At 35.4% G+C, this 23,253-nt stretch overlaps 1 protein-coding gene and 1 non-coding gene across 2 annotated transcripts in view; both read left to right on the plus strand.

Annotated features, from left to right (window-relative positions):
* The first annotated feature begins 123 nt into the window (after positions 1–123).
* The window catches only part of garz (Sec7 domain-containing protein garz), a 47,319-nt gene continuing 24,189 nt past the window's right edge, over positions 124–23,253 (plus strand). Inside the window, exons 1-17 of the mRNA XM_068761518.1 lie at positions 124–629; positions 2,846–2,964; positions 4,329–4,437; positions 5,011–5,181; positions 9,960–10,068; positions 11,595–11,827; positions 12,460–12,622; positions 14,040–14,208; positions 15,488–16,117; positions 17,020–17,170; positions 18,238–18,431; positions 19,288–19,496; positions 19,800–19,965; positions 20,079–20,307; positions 20,689–20,837; positions 21,669–21,795; positions 22,306–22,430. Of these exons, the coding sequence (XP_068617619.1) occupies positions 329–629; positions 2,846–2,964; positions 4,329–4,437; positions 5,011–5,181; positions 9,960–10,068; positions 11,595–11,827; positions 12,460–12,622; positions 14,040–14,208; positions 15,488–16,117; positions 17,020–17,170; positions 18,238–18,431; positions 19,288–19,496; positions 19,800–19,965; positions 20,079–20,307; positions 20,689–20,837; positions 21,669–21,795; positions 22,306–22,430 (3,354 nt within the window). The 5' untranslated portion in view covers positions 124–328. The remainder of the gene's footprint in view (positions 630–2,845; positions 2,965–4,328; positions 4,438–5,010; positions 5,182–9,959; positions 10,069–11,594; positions 11,828–12,459; positions 12,623–14,039; positions 14,209–15,487; positions 16,118–17,019; positions 17,171–18,237; positions 18,432–19,287; positions 19,497–19,799; positions 19,966–20,078; positions 20,308–20,688; positions 20,838–21,668; positions 21,796–22,305; positions 22,431–23,253) is intronic.
* LOC137919073 (U11 spliceosomal RNA) lies at positions 6,139–6,269 on the plus strand. Its single transcript, XR_011106716.1, has one exon. It is a non-coding gene; the product is annotated as a U11 spliceosomal RNA (small nuclear RNA).

The raw sequence follows: 23,253 nt of genomic DNA on the forward strand, positions 1-23,253 counted from the left end.
CCGTGCATGAAATATCAAATGACTGCGATCGATTTAACTTCTCCAAAAGTCGGGTATCCATAGTGAGGAACAGCTAACGCACTCTGGCGGCGAGTAGCAGATTCAAAATACTGAAACGTCAACATGACCGTGATGGTATTTGATAATCAAGTTGTTGATTCCTATTGATTTTTAATATTAAACCGTTTAGTATTTATAAACCGTTGTATCGCTAAACATAACAGCGTCTCCCGTGTCTAATAAATATGTAGTAATTTTAATTATCTGTTATAAGAAATTTTCTTGAACATTGTTGTGGTTGAAATCAAGTCGAAGTGATATATTCAGAATGTCGTTACCGGGGAATGGAATATTCGTGGTTCAGGGGGAGATGGCCATGCTAGTCACTGCCATGCGACGGAGCACGCGATGGGGCTCCCACTCATTCCCGAACGAAGAGTACGACGTCCTCATGAGGACCTTTCAGGACCTGAAGACTATTTTGAACCAAGTAGATGATTTGCGGCTGCTTGACCCTTCAACATACTTGAGTCCATTCCTTGAAGTAATAAGAAGCAAAGAGACTACTGGACCTGTAACAAGTCTTGCTCTTTCTGCCATACATAAGTTTTTATCATATGGACTTATTGGTAAGTATTTTTATGTAACTTTTGTATTTATAATTATAAAGGGTTAGAAATAATATGGAAAATAATAAGTCCTCTCAAAAGTTATTCAATAAGTTTTACTCAATTATAAAAACATGATTCCAAGTTTAGTTTATAATATAATATATTGTTTTAAATTTTAAAAAAAATCCCTCTATTGAGACTTAACCCTCCTCTCAAAGAGTGGATGCCATTAAACAGGCTTAGGTATGATTCGTTAAAAATATGTATATATTTAAGTTAAATAATGTAGGTAATTTCTAATATTCAAGAACTTCAAGTTAAAAAGAACCTTACAAGATGATATTGTAATCTTTTATAATGACAATTTAATAATAAATTTGTAAAATTATATCTAATAGAGTTAGATAAAATAATATAATACAGTGAAGAACTTAAATGAAAGTGCTAGGATGCTAAAATATTTTTGTTAATACAATAATATTAAACTGGCTGTACTTGCAACTTTGTGCATATGGACTTTTACAAAAAATGTTTTTTTTTCATATAAGAATTTTTATAAAACAAAAGTAACCTAGGCACTCCTTATTATATCAGCAACCTGCCAGTATAAGTCCTGTCTAAATCGGTACAGCCATTTCAGAGATTTGACAGACCAGAGAGACATAAAGGCGAAAATTATTTAAAAAATATATACTTTGATATATGCACCCTAAATATATTGATATGTATGTAATAAATGCGGGTATTTTAATATACACATTCAAATACATTCAAATTATATCTATCTGTGTAGATTATTTATTCTTGTTCATCAATAATGTAACTGTCATATGAATTTAAAATTTACTTTAGATTATTCATACCTTGTTTCATTAATTTTAATTCAGAGAGCTCTTTTATTATTATTTTATTCAATAATTTATCAACATTTAGATTTAATGTTTTAGCTTTTTGGCTAGCATACAAATGTGTATAAAGTTGTATAATGTTATATGAAACTTTTGAAACTATATTTTGCTGTTAGCATGCTTAATTAAAATAAACATATCAATATAAGTAATAGTGTAATTAAATGTTTTTTGCCTACCTGTTAAGTTCAAAAACTGATCAATATTAAAATGAATTTAATAATTTCAGGGATAATTTTTTTTAGGATGTGCAGTGATTTTATATTTTGTGTTTAATATACTTAAAAATCTATTGAACAATAATATAATTAATCTTTATTTCATTTAATACAATGACTTAAAATTTGTAATTTTAAATTTTAGATAATAGTTTGAATAATTTTATGCTTAGTTTGTATTGACTCTCTCAAGGTAATAGCCTCCTTCAAAGCTTTCCATTTTTCTCTATATTTGGCAACTTGGAGCCACCCATGACCTGCCATAGCCATGATGTCTGCCCATCTGGCATTAGGTCTGCCTCTCGTGCTCATATCTTGTGGTCCCGTCCATTTTATAACAGTAACAGTTCCTAGTATATGATAATTAAAATGTTCTTTATTTACGAATATAACAAGCTAGGCTCTACTTATGATGAAAATATTACATCATATCTCAACAATTGATAACTAACAATTGAAATGTTTTACTTTTACAACACCTATAATATATTCATTGAGATAAGATATTTAATAATTTATAATTATTATACAGTTTTAGTCAAATAAAATGCTACAGATTAACTTAAATACAACAAAATGGTTTTATGTAAAAGTATTCTTTTCCATATGAACAATGGTTAATAAATTTTTTTTTTTTAGTATTTTACTGGAATAATTTTTTGTTTTAAATATATACTTATTTATTGATATAGGATATGCAATTATTTAGAATTTTTACACAGAATCTATCATATTAAATGCTAAAGTTTACCTTTGTTAAAAATTAAAAAAAGGTTTTACATAGAAAAAAATTAAAAATATTGCTATTATTTATAACAAGACAATTTCATGATTGTTTATGTATTATAACCTTAAATGTAAATAAATTTCAAATAAATAGTGAAATTTGTAGAAATTGCCGCATACTTTATTGACTTCTATTGCATTAGTCTTGGGTGCCCATTTTTGGGACACAAACATGTTTACTCAGTAGTGGCATGTTAATCATTAATACAGGATTGACAATTCACACATAGTTATTGGATTTTTTTGACCTCAAACTTTAATGCTATATATATAGACTCCTTCATCATTTTTTTAATTGTTAAAATATTTTATTTATTTATAGATCCAACACATTCGAGTGTACCTGCCACAGTGGAGGATATTGCTGAAGCTGTTACACATGCCCGATTTGTTGGCACCGATCACTCCTCGGATGGTGTGGTGCTGATGAAGATATTACAAGTGAGTACAATATTTAGAGAGTATGTAGGTGTAAAAACTTTAGTGCAGTGTTCCTCAACCTTTTTTATACAATGCCAAACTTAAAATTCTTGTGCTGGTATGTAATATATAATTTTCATATGTATGTAATGTATAATTTTCATATTAAAGCAAGTGGGTTAGATTTGAGTCTTTAGAGATTTATTAATTGTCCCCCTTAACATTGAACTTGCCCCCTGTTGGGTGTGGTCACCACATTGGAAAACACTGCTTTAGCGAGATGAATGTAAGGAAATTTTTCAGCTAAAAGCTTTATTTTATATATATTTCTAATCTTCCTCAATAAATTGATCGCTCTGAAATTTTACATTAATTGCAGAGACAGATAATAAACAATAATTCATTTTAATAAGTAGTAATATGAATTTTAAAAACGATTTTTCTTTTTGTGTTGAAACATTGATTTTTGGATAGGTTTGAGATTGTCGTCAGGTAAAGACATCACCAAACAGAATGACCATACTTGGCAGGCGATCACAGTGTGATGTTATGGTGCCTAGAGAACGCTGCTACTCGTTCTCTAGAAACTTGTTTATAAGCAGCGGCGATTCTATGTAATTAATGCACAGTGTGAATTGTATAAGATTGCATCTCTGGAATCGAACCCACAACCTATGATCACATGAATATATTCTTTTGCAAAAATTTTTTTGTTGTGTTTCTTATTTCGTCAGCGATCAGTCCCAGGACTATAAGCGGATTTGTTGAGTGGTTATAGCTTTGGAAGGGGTCTCCCCGGCGGGAGACACTCCTAGTTCACCATCGAGCGTCTAGTCTCTGGATGTCATGGCTTTTATGACATTTCCTGTACTTGATGCAAGTCAATTCGGAAGCCAAGTCATTTGAGTGTTTTTCTAGCCGATTTTTATAATTCATATATGACTGCTGGATCTCCTCCTTTACTGTTTTGATCTCCAGAGCTTCGTGGATTTCAGAGTTCGTGAGAAACCATGGAGCGTTTGTTATGGTATGCAGTATGCCATTTTGTAGCCTTTGTGTAATGGTTATATTGGAGTTACAAGCGCTTCCCCAGAGTTGGATTCCGTACATCCACACAAAACACTTTTGCAAAAGTAAAAAAGGTTTCAGTTGCTTATTGTATACTACTAGTGAATGTCCTTTTTAATTAATTATCAAATGCTTCGGGACACCTGCTGCTGGACATAGATTTCTACGGATAAAACCGGCATACATTTAGGGCTTTCAGCCATATCGCAGCTTTGTATAGAATACGAAATTAATAATAGTGAAGAATTGGACAGAAAATCACTAAAGAATTGAGTTTTAAAATTGTTAATAAAAATGCATATTTTTCATGTTTTAAGGTACTTCGCACATTAATGCTGAGTCCTGAAGGTGCCATGTTGACTGATGAGAGTGTCTGCGAGATAATGCTCAGCTGTTTTAGAATTTGTTTTGAGACAAGATTAACAGGTATGGGACTTAAATCATCATTATTTTAATCATAATCATCATCATTCACGCTACCAAGACTACATGGTCGGTGCACCTAGTGGGGGTTCCAATTGTTCATGCCCCCCATGACCGTTGGTTGCATAAGCAATCTGCCTTGCCCACTGCAATTTTTTATTATTATGTCTATTAATGTCACAAGTCTATTGCTAGATAAAAGCCTTTCCAATACCACCTAGTATAAAAATATATATTTACACATTTAAGTCCTTCTGAGGCTTATCTTCTGAGAAAGCTTCCATCTCCTCTTCATCAAAAGTTACTTATTTACTCACCCTTTAATTAAATTTGTAAATGACATCTTAAAGCCTCTACTGATGGTGTAGGTAATATAAGGTAGTCCAGAGATAAGTTGGCAGGTGACCAAATGTTATAAAAATGTTTGTTACCTAAAAAACAAATTATATTTATATAAATAATATACTTATTTTGATTACACATACTTACTTATAAACATATACGTAAGTTTTATATACATATACATGTACATATAAACAAAGACAAATAATGAAATAATTTTATTTTCTTGAACAGAACTTTTGAGACGCAACGCTGAACAATGTCTACGGGATATGACACAGCTTATCTTCATGAGGCTGCCGCAATTTCCACCAGAGGACGCCAACAGCAGCTTCACCACTCTTAATCTGTCACTGAAGAAACGTGATAAATCAACAAAGAAGCGAAACATGACAACAGCAAACAGTAAGCTTATTTTTTAATTTTTTTATACTTGCAGTGATTACCTATATGTGTGAAAACTTTAAAGAGGTGATATAGCTTATGTGCTGTCAATATGGTACACAATATCAAAAATTATTTTTTTTAAAAAAAAAAAAGGAAACAATGTTTCATATATAATATACTATATTTCAAATTAATTGTTGTTTATTGCCTGTCTCCGAAGACTGTATTGCCAGAAAACATTAGCCAGTCACATTCCAAAAAACAATGTTGGGACATAATTTTTTTGCATCATTATTTGCTGACGTGAGATGAGCTATATTTTCACCCCTTTAAAGTTTACACACTTATTTCTATGTATTTTTAACACAGGCTTTTACGTAAATAAATTTAAATAAAAACTTGGGTAATAAAATTGGTTGTGGCTATCCCCAGAAAATTAATAGGAAAAATCTATATCGCATGTTATTAAAATTGCTGCTACTAAAAAATGTATAAGGTGTCATTTTTTGTCAATATCCGGTCAATACGGTGTGGATTTTTAAGTTATAGAAAAATTGTATATAGTAAAGAGAAAACATATAACATATTCTAAGATTAGGAAAAAATTTTGTGTAATTTTAAATTTACTTATAAAGACTATATTATTACAAATAATTACGAAGAAAGAAATCATGTTATATTAATTTTATCAAAAACTCTCTTATCATTTTTAACAAATTATTGTTATTTTTTAATAAATGTATACGTATATTTAAGATTTTTAATGTTTAAAATTTTCATCTATATTCCAATAAAAAAGTTAACTTTTTTATATATTATCTTTGCTCAAATAGCAGATTGACAGCGGCCAAATGTCAGTTTCGAATAGCAACTTTTCGCCAATGGACACTAGATGGCTCTGGTATATTTTTACATCGCACTATGGTTTTGTTTTGCGAAAGCATTGAGTAAGCGTGTAGAAAGTTTGAGCGTCATAAAAAGGGTGTTTGCCGCTTCGATGGCACGCGGCCGGCGACGGCTCGCGGGGTATGGTTATCAAGACATACCCAACACATAATTTTTGGAAACGCGGGGCAGTTGGATACCTTACAAGTACCGGCGCCTCGTTCATTGACATATATATTCACTAGTTAATTTCTACTACATTTTAGAGTCAATAATTTAACTAATATAAAAACAGTTAAATGTTTTAAACTGTCCGGGTCAAATAAAATTTAAGGAAATTAACGGCTAGACCAGGCTTTCTTAAACTATGGGGTCGCGTGGCAAAATTCTGGGGTCGAGGGATTTTAATGTCAAAGTAATATAAATACAATTTTATAATTTTTTGTGCAATTTTAAATTCAATTTCAAAACGAATTCTAAAACTATATATTTTCATATGTATATGCATATTGTTACCTAGTAAATAAATCATCAAAAAAATTTTTTTTTCTTTAATATTTGTATGGGGTCGTTAAGAAACTCAATCATAAATGGGGTCGTGAATGACAAAAGTTTAAGAAGCCTTGAGCTAGGACAAGTTTGTTTATATCTCACCGTCAGACGCCATGATAGATTAATTTTTTTTTTAACATTATTACGTGAATCTTTTTAGACTTTTACGTATTTAATTATTTTAACAATTGTTCTTAATTTGCTGACCAGCCACGAGTAAATTCGTGATGAGATTTTGTTTCGCATCGCTATTGCTTTGGCGACCATACAGTGTAATTGTTGGTTAGTGTAACACAAGCTGTTTGTCCCGCTTATAAGAGCCGCCAAATCATTTGTTGTAAAAAATATATAACAATTAAAAAGAAATTTGAAAAACGATGAAGGATCGTAATGAAGAATCTTTCAATGAATTAAATACGCGAATGTTTTACCCCAATCAAATTGTGGTAACTGTGGAAATGAAACTGTACCATATAGCCAGATCATTTTTATCTGTAAATAGATGTTCCGTTAGTTCAGTTCTTTGCTTTTTCTCCATCACTAAAAAACATATTGTTACGTACTGTGGGTCCTGACTCGATATGAAACACCACTGGTTCACAAGGAGTCCTTTATTCACAAATCAGATGGACACTCTTCTTTAACAAAAAGTATACTTTCGCTTAGTTCAAACTACGCTTCCAAATCGCTCAAGAAATCATTGTCCAAATAACTCACCAAATAGTCAATTTGTATCACTGATCGTAGATCTTAATCTTAAACGAAAAACTACACTGAACTGTCGACATGGGAAGTACACCTATTTATACTACGGAGAAGGTTCTAGTAAGTTCGAGATAGTACTCGGTTAGAATTTCCGAGAACCGCACACAAAAATGTATAAATAACTTGCAATATTTGCGATGTTTACAGCACTTCTTGATTCTAGGGTTCCGTTTTTATTATTTAGAGGGTTCTGTAATTCGTGCTTTGTAACAATATGAAAAAAGAACCCTTGACTTTGTCAGAGATGTAAATATTGATAAATATGTTTATATAGGAGAAATAATGTTACACGCGAACAGTTGCAGCTATATCTTGTATGTTATAATTTGATTACACAATAAAATATTTAGTATGTCTTAATATATCAAGAAGGCCTACCCTATAGATTTCAAACAGGATTAGTTGAAAGCGACCTGCGTCTTTGAAAGCCTTAGCGATGTCATCTGTCCATTGCCGCTGCCCTTGCCGTTCCGTGGTCTCATCTCCAGAACCTTGGAGGCTTTAAAGATCTGGAGTGTAGCTGCTATTTATGGTCGATATCTATGGGGGAGGCCTATCTCCACCAGTGGACGACCTACGACTAAAATTATGAAAATAAATTTAAATGGGCATTAGCAGTTCAGTGGTAGAGGACTAAGACTTGCGATCGTAGGTCGCGTGTTCGATTCCCGGCATACATATATTTACACTTTGTGTATTATATAGGATTTCCACTGCTCAAAAAAAGGTTTCCAGAGGATGGGCAGAAGCGTCTATACAATAATACTACACTGCGATCATTAACCCATCTGGCAATTTTGGTGATTATGGTTTATCTCCCCATAGATATCTTTGGGGGAGACCTAAGCCGACATGTATATACAATACCCCACGATAAATATTGCACATCGACCTTTAGAAAGAGACATTCGGCTAATTTCGGCTTTGTAGAGCGTTTTCTCTGTCGCACGAAATACAAAATGTCACATAGGTAGTGTGGGACAGAGATAACGCTCTACGAAGCCGAAATTAGCCGATTGTCTCTTTCCAAAAGTCGATATGCACTATTTATCCACTGGTACTGTACTACTAATACAAAAAAAGTTAGAAATTTAAAACATATACTTATCATATTGGCCTACTTAAAACATAAACAACTATTTGACCTTTTAGATTGTAAATACCCACTTTCATTGTTTTTCCTTAATGTAAATCATATTTTATTACCGAAACCCAAAAACACGGGCTAAACTTTCTTATCGAATACGTCATTTGCGTCCGATAGCTGGGAGAGTGAACACGTAAAAATTGGAATTAAAAAATATATATGTGATATATAATCTGTGTTAAAAAATGCGTTTCATAAAGTGTACAGTGAAAATAATAATTTGGGACTCTTTCGCGAAAGTAATTTTGTATAATGAAAAAATTGTAATATACTATTGGACGAGAATTTTGAAATTGATAAGTTTACACAGGGAAATATACACGGCGATGGTCGAATACGATCTAAGTTCGTATGTTTTTTTTTTAATTTCATTTTGGCAATGACGTATTATATATGTTAAAGATAAAGCCTTTGTTTTTTTTGACATTACTAACGTAATTATTTACTTTTAGGTAATTTTTTTTAAAAATGATAAAAAATAAATACTAGACCATAGGTTATTTCTGCTTATAATAATTTTTTTCGGTTTTTTTATTCATTCTGAGGCCAGTGCGATCCATGTCAGTTTAATGTTTTTGTGTATTATTGTATTTATAATTATATATTATTATATATTTATTGTGAGGATGTATGAATAAATGTATGCTTAAAAAGTATGATATATAGTTGACTACAGTTTAGTTACAAATAGTTAAAGTAAAAATAATATATAATTTAAGAAACTTAAACACTGTAAAAGAAATTTAATTAAATAAATATTTACGTTTATGAAATGGTAAACAGGTTGAATGGAAATAGGTGTGTGGGATTCTTCCCAGGGCCCATTGCTCTATTTTAAAAAACAGAATTGAATTCGTTATTTCGTAAATGTCGCCGGTATTTTTTATACCTAACATAACAAATATTCTCTTCATAAATGGTAAAGAAATGTATGGCCAATAAGACTCAAGAAATACCATAATTACAAAAAGTTCACCAACTGGACCTGCGTTGTGGATTATGGTTTTTACCTTCGCTTTGAAAGACTGTATACCGTATGTGCAAATACAGTCTTATAATAAATTACTGTAATGCTACCGAAACCTTTTTACAATGCCTTATAAAAGCTGCAATTTGACTTTAGTGTCTGCAAAAGTGATATACTACCGAAATCGCTGTACCGCTCCTTAAGTAAACGCGGCGAGGTGGGGGCAGAGGTAAAAATCCTGAGCGCCACAGTGAGCTTTCACAGCGGATTGATGAAACTGAGTGAGCGGTGGCATTGAGCGCGAGTATGCAGCTAAGAATAAATTTGTAATCGTAGAATATATGTACGTCGTGTCCTTGTCGAGTCTTCTTCATTACTGACGATTTTACCGTGCGTTGCCCCTATTTATACGTTAACGAACAACTAGCGCCATCTGTTGTTGTCGGCAGATACTAAAGAGTTTCATGTTTATGTTTTCAGGTACAAACTCACTGGATAGGAAGTCGTCTTTAACTGATCAAGCTGTGTCGAATGCAAACGAAAATGGAACGGACGGCGACCAGAAGAATGACACCGTGCATCGTCACACGTATGTGTTAAGTTTTAGTATTTAATGGAATCAGGCGTTACCTCGCGGAAGTCCATCCTAAGTAAGAAAAGGACCAATATTTAGCCACTTCCGCACATGCAGTCTCTCTGTTCTTGTTTTGACTCTGTGTTTGGCACTAATCGGTGTAACATAACTCCTGAAGATGCCCCGTGGAGGGGTGAAACACGTTTTGAGTAATTTGGTGGTGGTGGTTGTGTGATTCGCATTGTTTGCCGCATACGCATTTATCAGCGGGCTGGCGGGCGGTATATTTCATTGCACGACTACCACTGCATGTGCGGAAGTGGCTAAATATTGATCCTTTTCTTACTTAAGTTTTAGTGTTCAATAGTAATTATTAAAGTAAGTCATAGGTGTGCGACAAGGCTGTGTTTTGTAACCTATACTCTGGCATATATGGAGAGTTAGTTCATATTAAGAAATCCATTAGAAGGTTGATGTTAGGGGGAAAAGAAATCGACGAAGTTCCCAACTGCCTTTTTACTTAGGGGGAGGGGACAAGGTTATATGGAAATTCAAAGTACTAAAACCCCTTCGGTGGTCGTACTTCATACTCTGTAACTAGTAGATGTCCATCAGTACTTTGCCAAAACACAGCCTGGAGGAAAGCTGAACCTCTCCCAGGAATCTTGCTATGCCAAGGCGACTCGGGAATATAGCCTTAATAGGGTCGCGTTGAGTGGACGATGAAGCCCTTAACACCGGAGGACCCGTCGACCTTCAATCTCTTAGACACGGCCTGGGCCTCCCAATAAATGTATAGACGATATAATTAAGGTTGTTCTGAAATATGATACATTATTTTTATACGTATGCGACAGGCCAGTAAATACTCGCAGAACAAAGTCTGTATGGACAGATAATAAAGAACGATTAATTTTAATTTGCAGTAATTCGAAATTCAAAAATCATGGTGATGTTAAAAACAGATGATAGTCATTGTAAATAGATGTACTAAATAACTTAATTTATTATTTATAATAAATTTATTGTAAAACACTGCCAATTTTATTTTATAAATAAATAAATGAAAAAATTACACTACATACAGTAAATCAAATAAAATGATAAGTCCAAAAAATGTAACATATATTCAAAAATTACAATTACAATGGTAATCCTGCTATAGTTTTAAAGCTAATTGTATATATTCTTAACATGCCAAATAGAAGTTTTTATTTATATCGTATAATCTTTTACATTCTTCTTAGTACTCTACCTTGTTTATTTAGAAAAAAAATGTAACCTTGCCAATATCCTCCATTTTTAGCCAGAAAATTATGGGAAAAAATTGATACACCTTGTATTAGAACTCGTAGGTTGCAAATATTTACAAAATTGATAAATATGATAAATAATCAAACTTAAAATAAGCACAACAGAAAAAAAATTCTTTCATTTTGTAATAAGAAATCAAATTGCTAAGGGCAGTAACTAGTAAAATAGTTTTTATTGAAAAAATTATATGACTAATACTAATAAATATAATTTCAAATGTTTTTCAGTAGAGACAAGAATTTAATAAACGAAGCAGAGATAACAATAGAGCCAGTGGAACAGTCCCTTAAAAGTCCAACCAAAAAGCATGGACGTCACTCCTCGATGGATCTTGCGAATGGTAACGCGTCCATCACTCAACTGCTGGAGAAGTGTGTCAGCAGCACCGACGGCGAGGAACCGCAGAAGTCAGAAGTAGACCAGCAGAAGACTGAAGAAGTTAGCGAAGAAGTTAAAACTGGTAAGATATAGTTATGTAAACTATTTTTTAATGCTTACTTGACCGCTTTTCACCACTAACTCGCCTGATGGAAAGCGATGTGATCAAAGATGAAGCACTCAGATTCAGACCTGGGTTATAATACTGCCTACCACGCTAGGTAGGTGGGTTGGAGATCCCATTGTGGTATTATGGTATGCAGAGGATGCTACTGCTCCTATATAATTAATACACAATGTGAATTGAATCCACGGCATTCAATCGCAAGCCATAGTTATCAACCACTGTGCTACCACTGCTCTTTACTTTTTTATGTAACATAAAATAAAAATAAATGCTATTTAACATATTAGGGGGACCGGAAAGTAATGTCGTTTCTGTCTACATGTTTTATAGAAAAACCATTTGATTTGACACCGCTCCGGCATTGAAAATTTGTACCCTAGATGGCAAAAGGTTGTTGATAACGAAGGAATATATTGTTGATTAGAAGTAAAAACTTGTTGGAAATGTAGTCGTTTGAATTTAACTTGAGAAAACGACATTACTTTCCGGTCTCCCTAATAGATCTACCTTTGTGTTTATTGGTGTACATGTATGAGTTTTATGAAAGTTTTTGTAAATAATATCTCTTGAAACAATTTTATACACAGAGGTATCAAAAGAAGTGGAGCAAGTGGAGAGTAAAGGAGATAGCCAGAAAGAAGATGACAAACTCGAGGAGTATGTTAACCACCGTGGTATAAGATTCACCCCCCAAGAGGAGACTATCAATCTGCAGCCATATGGACTGGTCTGCGTTCGGGAGCTGTTCAGGTAATACATTTTATGCTGAAACTATGTTTTTTACTCGTGTCTCCTTCTTTACAAACGTTGACGTTACAATGCGTGGATGTAAATATATATTTTTTATTATCTCTCCTCTCTTTCATCACGAATACTTTCTCTATTTTCCTTACAACCTTCACAAAATGTTTCATTCTTCACATTCTTATCTACTTTCCTCGTCTACATTGGTTCTTATTTCGATTTTACAATTTTTGATAATGCTTTTTATTTATTTATTTATGCAATGTGATGGATAATTGTCTTTACTCTGTTTATTTTTACCATTTACATATTCTTTTCTTGATAAACTACGTTTTAGATACTGAATTTACAGTAAATGAGATGATGATATACCCCTTATAATCTATTACACCTATATTTAAATCACCCTGTATACCTCGGTGGCTTTAAGGTAAACTTGGAACCAGTGTGAACATTTCAAATCTTTCACAGTTCAACGTAAACATTCAAATCTGAGGAATATTACAAGGTTGAGTAGAACCATGGATAAAAATTAAAAATGTTGAACTAAATTGTCATACAAAAAAATGCGGCAAAGGAAGAGAGGCGATGTGTGTAACGAAAGAGAAGAGTATACAAGAAAATATAAAGGATAAAAGATGATATAATCAAAGAACTAGTCAAGTTTAACTGAGAGAACGCTAATAAAAAATATATTCTGAAAATTATTTATAAAAAAGTCCCTGGTATAGAATATATATAAAAACAATAGGTGTAACAGTGTTTATTACTTGCAGTTGTATTTTCCTGTACAATATTTTATGCAAAGAATAAAAATAATTATCAAAAGAAGCAAATGATACTTATTTTAACAGCTCCTAATAGATACCGGACTGTTTGTATTTTGTTCGATAGAGATAACTCTCCGAAGCCGAAATTAGCCGATTGTCTCTACAAATTTCAATGTGCAATATTTATCGCCGGGTACTATACTATACCACACACTTAATAAAATCGCTGTTAAAATATATTGAACCGACGCCTTCGATTATTCAAAATCGCTGTCGCTTAACAATTTGGACCAGATCCTAGAAACATATTTCAACTTTAAATAATACTCTTAATTCTTAGGTGTAATAACCTTTCTTTACTAGTCTTTTCATTTCATCTTCTAAATAATTGGTAATTTAATTTTTTATTTATTTATAAATCATAGCGGGAAGGTAAATATTCCATTACACTAATACACTTGCAATGTAGATAACTTCCGCCGTATACATTTATTTATTTTAACTACCTTCTTTATTTATCTAAGCAATGTTCAAATGGTTAAGCGGTAGTATTTCCTTCGGCATTAAGTTCGCGGTTACTCGTATATAAGAAGTGGATAAAAAAATGTATAACAAAGTTTACTTGATACAAACCGAGTCATGTCATTGCACAGGTTCCTGATATCGTTGTGCAACCCGCTGGATGCACAGAACACGTCTGCAATGGTCCAACTAGGTTTGAGCCTGGTGGGCACCGCGCTGGAGGTGTCCGCAGACCAGCTAACCCGATACCCATCACTGCTACATCTAGTCAAAGATCCTCTATGCAAGAACTTGTTAAGTGTGAGTATAATGTAATTTGTTATTTACATGTGGATACCTTCCACTGTCATTTTCATCATCAGCCGAAAGGAAGCAGTCAATACTTCTGTCATCGACCATAATAAAGTCAACTGGCCATATCGTAGGTAAATGTACACGTCTATACTTCAAAAGCTTAATTTCTCAACCTCTGGTACAATATAGTCTGCCCGCTGCCACTTCCAATTAAGGTATAACGAAATGGCATTTATTTATTTTTATTTTATTTAACATAGACATCCCAAGAGTACAATCACTATCATAATTTTTATGTAACATTACAATTTAAATATATTTACTTATGACGAACGTAGCTCTGGCGATAATAATGAAAGCTACAGCCTTTGATCAAGCCTCATATAATCCTGTAATAAACAAGATAATGTACATTACAATTATGTTGTTTATTACAGTAGTATATTGTGTCGGTATTGAGTCTTCTTTAATAGTGTCAATTCTATCTGTTGTCGTATTGTTTCTGAAGATGTTAATGCTGTTAGCCCTAAGGCTTTTATAGCTTTATCGGTACTGAGTTCACGGAACGGAAGGGTCCATGTACTAGATTTAAAACTAGAAACTATAAGCTGGTGGGGCGCCTACCAGTTGCAACGTGGACCATGTCAATTCTACCTCGCGGTACCCCTTTTATGTTTACGAACAACTAGCGCCATCTGTCGACGCAGGCCGAAATTAGAGTCGACAAGTATATGTAATTTAATTTCATCATCGTCATCCTCATTGCAATCATAGTATGTCCTCCGCTAGATATAAGCCTCTCTAATAGATTTACTATAAAACCAGTTGGAACCCGCCTGCTTAGAAGTATGACGTCCACTTACCTTCTAAGTAGACGTCATACTTAGCGTTTGCCGTTCTAGCTTGACTGGATTACTCTGATTATGAATCATAATCGTAATAAAACCTTTCACACATTAATATTACAGACTAAATACTGGTTCATTATTTAGAGGTTTGTCACCTTGATGCGATATTCGCGAAGATGCCGGGCACGTCATAGATACAATAAAATTACGAAAAGACATCAACAGTTTAGGAACTTTCTTAAGTACCAGTGAGGCGTTACTATCGCTTGGAGCTAACATAATGTAAGATAAACATAGTTGTCATCGATCTCGGCACAATGGTGGCACCTTCCGACCGCAAATGGTTAACTTTGAAATAGCGCCATCTATTAACGGTAAAAATAAACTCAGATGTATATATTGATCCATATCATTATCTGTATCGATTTTCTTTTCAGTTACTGGACACCGAAAGGATATCAATATTCGCACTGGACCTTCAGTTGTCGTTCCTGCTATTCGAGTCCCTAAGGCACCATTTGAAATTCCAAATGGAGGCGTTCTTCAAGAAGATCATTGAAATAGTATCAGCGGATACGTCAAAATCTATTTACGAGTTGAAAGAAATCCATCACCTAGCGTTAGAGAGTTTGGCACAGATGTTCAGGATACCAGGATTCTGTACCGAATTGTATCTTAACTTTGACTGCGATGTTTACTGTACGAACATATTTGAGGAACTCACCAAGTTGCTCTCCAAGAATGTGGTCTCTTCCACTGCCTATAACATCCACACCTTATCCCTGGAAGCACTCATGACCATAATCGACGCTATCGAAATGGGAACTAGTCAGAAGATGGAGAAGGCGGAGATAGAGACGCCGGAAGAGAAAATTGGAGAAGACAGTTACGGGAGAGGTGGTCACGTGTCTTTGGAACTGGGAGGGATGGACGACGTGTCTGTAGTCAGTGACCACGTGACACATGACATCAGCCAGTATTTCATTGGTCCAAGAACGGGTAGACATAAACCTTCGTCGAAACTACCCACAGAAGCGGAATTGGATAATATAAAAAATATGAAAAAGGTTAGTTTTTCTTCTGGTAATAGATAACATCTTAAGTAGTGCGATCGTAGTTCGCCAATTCGATTCCGGGGATATAATCTTATATACTTTACAATCTGTGCATTAGCTATATAGGACTGGGATAGGTCACTGATGACAAACAAGTTTCCAAAGGAGCAACAGCCACGGCATACACGGCATATATTTTGGAAGAGGTTTATGCTTTGTAGTAGGTGTCTTTTGGTCAAAAAGAATAAGATAACACTTGAGACCACTAGCCGATTGACGCGTCAAGGGTAGACTCCCTCCCCTCCCCTCCCAGGGAAGACAGACGATATAGTCAAGGTCTCGGGAAGTCGCTGGATACGGGAAGCGCAAGATCCGTCATCGTGGAGATCTTAGGAGGTGATGATGATGATGATGTAATATACAGAATATGTGTCACATTAACTTAATATTTTACTCTCATGTCAAGACCTCTAAATTACCTATAAATGAAAAAATATATTATACTTGGGAAAGAATTGCTCCACCGCTGAAGATATTGTAAAAGTGACCACAAAAATACCTTGTGTTAAGTGTGGCTGTTTCTCAGATCAGGCAGAGTTTGGAACCCTCGTAGCTTTAATTTAAAGGATACTATTATTTGGGGAGCTGAACTTAATTCTAGATTTATCAAATTAGGCTCTTTTTGCATATTCTCTTATAACAAGTTCTCGTATGACAAGTGATGTACAAGTTGTCACTGTAAAGAAATCCTTATAAAATTTATTCATATCTAATTAGGATTTTTTTTTAAGTTTATTATTTTTATTTACTTATTTTACCACGCCCCCCTCCTCCTTGAGCTTTCCTAAGGCGCGGTACAGCGGTTTCAATAGCACTGTGGTGCAGGTGTGATGGCATTTATAACTGTGTTCCAGTGGGTGACACAAGGAACGGAGTTGTTCAACCAGAAACCGGAACGTGGCATCGAGTTCCTCCAGGAGCACGGCGTGTTGGCGACACCCCTCGACCCTCATGAGGTTGCAATATTCCTGAGGGAAAACCCGGATTTGGATAAGAAAATGATCGGTTAGTAATGTAGGATTAAACGAAATTCTTATGTAGTTTTTCTTGACGTTAGCTGCAGCACGCTCAGTGCTGGAATAGGTCTCTCATTCCAGAACCATAAAGCCGATATTTCTGTTCTACACACTACGTGGCCTGATCTCTGCCACTTCCAACTTGTTGCTTATGTTTGTGTGCGGATTTAATTATTCCTGTTTCGAACAGGTAGAGAAATCTCAAGGATGTCTCTTACCATAGCTCGTGTTTCGTTGCTATAAGTCAAATCATAAGTCATTGGTGGCCAGACCAACCGTGGGCGCAAGTGCACAAACATAAAGGCCAGTGATTCCATTCCATTCCATTTGGAATACAATAAATTCCAAGTCAAGGAAGTATGTTTTTTTGGCTACCGTTTTTGGGACCTCTCGTACTTCCTTTCATTTCATATTTTTGCCGTTTCCACTCTCTTCTTTTATTTATTTATTTACAACACATACAATTTATCTATTGGTAAATTGTTTAGGCGGTGCAAAGATATATTAATGAAGGTAGGTGAAACATTAATATCATAAAATAATATAAAAAATTAAAATCAAATTTAGGAAGAAAATAATGAAAAAATTAAAATCACATACAAATATATAAATGGCTACAGCTTATTACATATAAATATGCTATAATAAATATATTTAAATATCTACATGAATTATTTATATAACTACGCTAAATATTAAAATCCAATCATCGTGATGATTCCGTCAGCTGATCAAGGAACGGCTTTCGGACCTTCGCTTTTAATTCGCAACGATTTCTAATCATCCGATATATTGACAGGGAGCGCATTCCGCTGATGAATAGATTGTATACCAAAGACTCTTGTCCTTTTCTTTCAGTTATCTTCTCCTTTTGTCTCCCACTCTTTTCCATGCCTTGTTGTTTCATCGGGTCTCTTCCTTCGCCTCCCTTCAAGAATACATCTTTTTTTTAAGATATATTTTGTATTTATTATATTGTTATCCTTTTCGCGTGTTTATTGTAAAAGAACTGTAATGGAGTTTGTATGAATATTTATATAAAAAAAATTTCGCCAGGCGAGTACATCTGCAAGCGGTCCTCCCGAGGAGAGGAGGAGGGTCCGTCGGTGCTGTCAGCTTTTGCCGAGAGCTTCGACTACAGCGAGTTGCGCATCGACCAGGCGCTCCGGCTGTACTTGGAGACGTTCCGATTGCCTGGTGAAGCTCCGCTCATCTTCCTCGTCATGGAGAAGTTCGCTGAGCGGTGGCACGTGAGTATATATCTCTTTGAGGAACTTTCAATAAATTACTCGTTTTAATATAATTGCGTAAAACGTATTTGCGTCTTATTACATGACGCAATTTCTTCCAGGATGCCATAGTATGGAAACAGAGGTGTAAATAACGGGAAGTTAATTTGTACATATAGACATAATATTTAATGGAATCGGGCGTTACCTTGCGGAAGTCCATCCTAAGTAAGAAAAGGACCAATATTTAGCCACTTCCGCACATGCAGTGGTAGTCGTGCAACAAAGTGCACTGCCCGCCACCCTGTTGATAAATGCGTATGCGGCAAACAATGCGAATCACACAACCGCCACCGCCAAATTACTCAACACGTGTTTCACCCCTCCACGGGGCATCTTCAGGAGTTATGTTACACTGATTAGTGCCAAATACTGAGTCTCCGTGTGAGTCAGCAGGCTGGCGGGCGGTGCACTTTGTTGCACGTCTACCACTGCATGTGCGGAAGTGGATACATATTGGTCCTTTTCTTACTAAACATACATCAACATATATGCATATACACACATAGGTATGTAGTACATATAATCATAATAAATAGAGTATAATATATAATTATAAATACTGAAGGGACAACATTACGTCATTGTCAGCGGGGCATCGAAAAGGGGAATTCCACTCCATTTCTTTTAAAAAAACCAACATCGTTTCCATCATGCATTATGCCTCAAAAGGTGACTAGCACTTGCGGGTACACTAGACCAATTCATGATGATCATAACTATCATAGATGATCATGATCGTAGATGATTATCATGGGTGATGGTGATGGAAATTGGCATTCAAGGAGAGAATACCTTGTAAATTAAATCATTCCAGACGACGAACGGAGAGCCATTCGCGAATACGGACGCCGCGTTCAGGCTTGCGTACGCCATCATAATGCTGAACATGGACCAGCACAACCACAACGCGAAGAAGCTGAACGTGCCCATGAACGTGGACGACTTCGTGAGGAACCTTCGCGGCTGCAACGGCTCCGGGGACTTCGACCAGGCCATGCTCGAGGCGGTTTTCCACTCTATCAAGTTAGTGTTAATTTTATCATATGTTTGAACTGTGAAACTAATTTAGCTATTCAATTAAAATATTTTGTTTTTTGTTTTTAATAAGGAAACATGGTGTTTACCATATGAGAATAAATTTGGCCTGCAAAAAACATTTCTATAGTGCTACAAAGAGTTTTATGTGGCATAATAATTTTGGTTTACAATTTTAGGAAAATAAAAATATATATTGGTCGGGATATACAGGGTGATTGCATTGTTGTGAGTAAAAGCTATATCCAATCATATTATATATGGTCATGAAAAATTAACTGTTTCATACAGGAATGAGGAGATGGTGATGCCAGCGGAGCGCGTAGGTCCGGTACGCGATGCGTACCTGTGGCGCGTGCTGCAGCGGCGCGGGCGCACCGCGGCAGCAGCCTACTGCGCCCCCCCACCGCACCATCCCCATCACGCGCGCCTTCTACCCGTCGCATGCCCCCCTGTGGTCAGTATCATGGAACGCTCCCATCGCTTGCACTACATGTACTAATATTCAATATATATCTGGTATCCACCAATATTCGTACCGGGTCTTCATGGAGAAACAAAAACTTGCAGATATCTGCCTTATCGGCAGCGTTTGAACGCGCTCCGCCCCCCACCACCGAGGATATGGAGACCAACGCCCGGGACTGCGCGGTTCTGGTGGCGCTGAACGGACTGGAGCGGTGCGCTGCACTGGTAGCGCGCTTGCAGCCCGACACCATGCCACTGGACACCTTGCTGCTCACCCTATGCAAGTTTAGTGGACTCCTGGCACCGCCGCAGGCTGGCTACATTGCCGTTGGTGGGTATTATACAAGAGTGCAAGGAATACAAGACGACTAAGAAACACTTCATAAAAATGCTGAAAATTCCCTTTTGTATCCGAATTTCCAATTTCGTTTTTGAGTTATTATATTTTTAATATAATTATCGTTTCGCATGTCTATTAAGAATGTAATAAAAGATTTTTCGTTCTCCATTTTTATTTCGTTACGCCTAAGTTTAAATGTCTGCTGTTTTAAGAACGACCTAACCTATTTACTATATATGAGAATGCAACACGCATTTCTGTATTATTTTACGATCTTTAAATAATTATAATATAATTTAATATCCTTATTGTAATATCTATAAATATAGCATTTTAACGGTATTTTAATTTAAAATTGCTTATTCGACGTAGGCGTCTCATTGGGCCAATCCGTGAAAGCGCAGCTTGCGCTGAGACGCGCATGCGTAGTGGCGGGCCGGCACGCAGATTGCGTGCGAGACTCCTGGCGCCATCTGTTGGAGATGCTTCACACTTTATACGTCGGTCGACTACTGCCAAAGGTAATTGCTGCTTATCTATCGTATCGCAGGGGTGGCGAACCTTCGGCCCGCAAGCCATATTAAAGAATTATATGTGAAACTCTACAATTAAGTTTGTATAATATATATAGAAAAGTAAAAAAATATTATAAGTAGATAATGTTAATTTTATATAAAGTAAATTAATTAGGTATAAATAAGGGATATAACAAAACAAGCTGTACCATCATGCTTAATGCGCACCATATTAGACGAATAGATGGCGCGAATTCATAATTATAAGATTAAAATTAAGATTCTCATAAAACAACGATAAGAGCTAAAATTAAGTAATTTGATATGATAAATAGAAAATTATTAACTTAGCTGCGGGTCTCGCGCCGGCACGAGATGCTTACCAACTGACTTTTATAAGGCAGTATTGTGCCGGCATTGCGCGAAGTAACATGCTAAAGTGTTTGCATTGCGCTTGAACGTTCTAAATTCATTGGTAAGTTATTGGTTTTTAGTTTAGCACTGATAGTATTCTTTTCGCGCTGGTGCGTGATATTTTGATTTCTAATTTTATTATTCATTTACCCTATATATGCAAATGGTATTTAATAACATTTGAATCTTGTTAAAACAATTAAAAAACAAAGTAAATTTTGCTTCTGATTGACTTCCATATTCAAGACACTGTCAGTGATGTTGTTAAGAAAAAAAAAAAACACTTTAAATGAGGTTGTCCAATGTCTTTGTCGTTTTAGGGTAGATGTGTTTGACGATTATAAATTAAAAAATATTATTTGTATTTTGATTCATATCATTGTGCCTATATAATAATTTTAATTTTATTATGACTATTTTTAGTGTCTAGTGGAAGCAGAAGATTATCTAGCACCTAATGGAACAGTGTCGCTGATACGAGAGGCGGCTCGTGGCTCTGAAGCCGGTTTGCTGTCCAGCCTGTATTCTTACATCGCTTTGGGAGAGACGGGTGAGGTTTCATTAGAAGTGTCACTTATGTACAGGTTGATTGGAATTTGCAATCACCCTGTGTATAAAAAAGATTCGTTATTGATACCGCAAATTTGACAATTCGTTGTGAACTTCGCGCGCTTGGCAGTTTGCTATGAACTTCGCCCATTTGGCAGTTTGCTATGAACTTCGCCCATTTGACAGTTTGTTATGAACTTCGCCCATTTGACAGTTCGCTGTGAACTTCGCACATTTGGCAGTTTGCTATGAAAATTCACACTTTTTTTGACTTCTGCATAGATCAGTAATTATCAGTCACGAAATAAATTGATTTATTTTTCATTAAATTAATATAAATATTTTATTTCATTTATCTCTGTACGTAACTACACAAAGATGTTGTCTTCCGGCAATTTAACCTAGGTATAGTCGTATGTTACTGGTCTTTACCACTGCGTTAGTACGGCTCTAATTGTGTTAGGTTTATAGAAGGTATCCTGTTTTTCGTAACATGATGTATTTTCTACAGGAATGCGTACACCAACGCCCCATGAGAAGGCGCTTATAGACGTGGCGGCAGATTGCGTGGCCAAGTGTAACTTCCCTGGACTCCTCATCACAGAAACCAAATTCTTGCAGCTGGAAAGTCTTCAGGTATATTAATTATAATAAACGTAGATTTGTACATTTCTAATGGATTCGGGCGTTATTTTGCGGAAGTCCATCCTAAGTAAGAAAAGGTCCAATATATAGCTACTTTTGCCTATAGCTACTTCCTGCATTGGCGGAAGTGGCTATATATTGGTCATTTCTTACGTAAATTTGTACATTTTGAGATGTATTCAATAGGTCGCGTTCGATTAACTGGCTACAATGTTATAGAATATATAGGATAGTCGCTGCTTAGATGAGAAGTTTTAGACGAAGGGCAGCAACATCCTCTGCATACAATAATACCACAATGTGATCTCCAACCCACCTGCCTAGCGTGGTAGGCAGTATTATAACCTAGGTCTGAATCTGCGTGGTTCATCTTGGATCACATCGCTTTCCTTCAGGCGAGTTAGAGATGAAAAGCGATCAAGAAAGCATTAAAAAATAGTGTATGTAATTATATCTTACCAGTTTTAACTTCTTCAGTCTTCTGCTGGTCTACTTCTAACTTCTGCGGTTCCTCGCCGTCGGTGTTGCTTACATATTTCCCCAGCAGTTGTGTGGTGATTATAGTATATCTTCCCATAGATATCTTTGGGGGAGATCTATTTTTTGCAGTACTTTAATCAGTATGGTTTTATTGTACGCAGAGGACGGTGCTGCCATCTTTTGGATACTTGTTTGTAGTGGCAGAAAGTGATTATACAAGATTGTATTCTTGAAATTGAACCCGTTTACTAACCTACGATATCAAGTCTCAGTCCTGTACCCATGGGCTACCACTGCATATGCTTTTGACGTCCATATTAAGAATAAATTAAAA

This window comes from Battus philenor, unplaced genomic scaffold (assembly GCF_028537555.1).
Source record: "Battus philenor isolate CCGP_79_NKW_IND1 unplaced genomic scaffold, ilBatPhil1.0.hap1 SCAF_15, whole genome shotgun sequence".
Classification (NCBI taxonomy): domain Eukaryota; kingdom Metazoa; phylum Arthropoda; class Insecta; order Lepidoptera; family Papilionidae; genus Battus; species Battus philenor.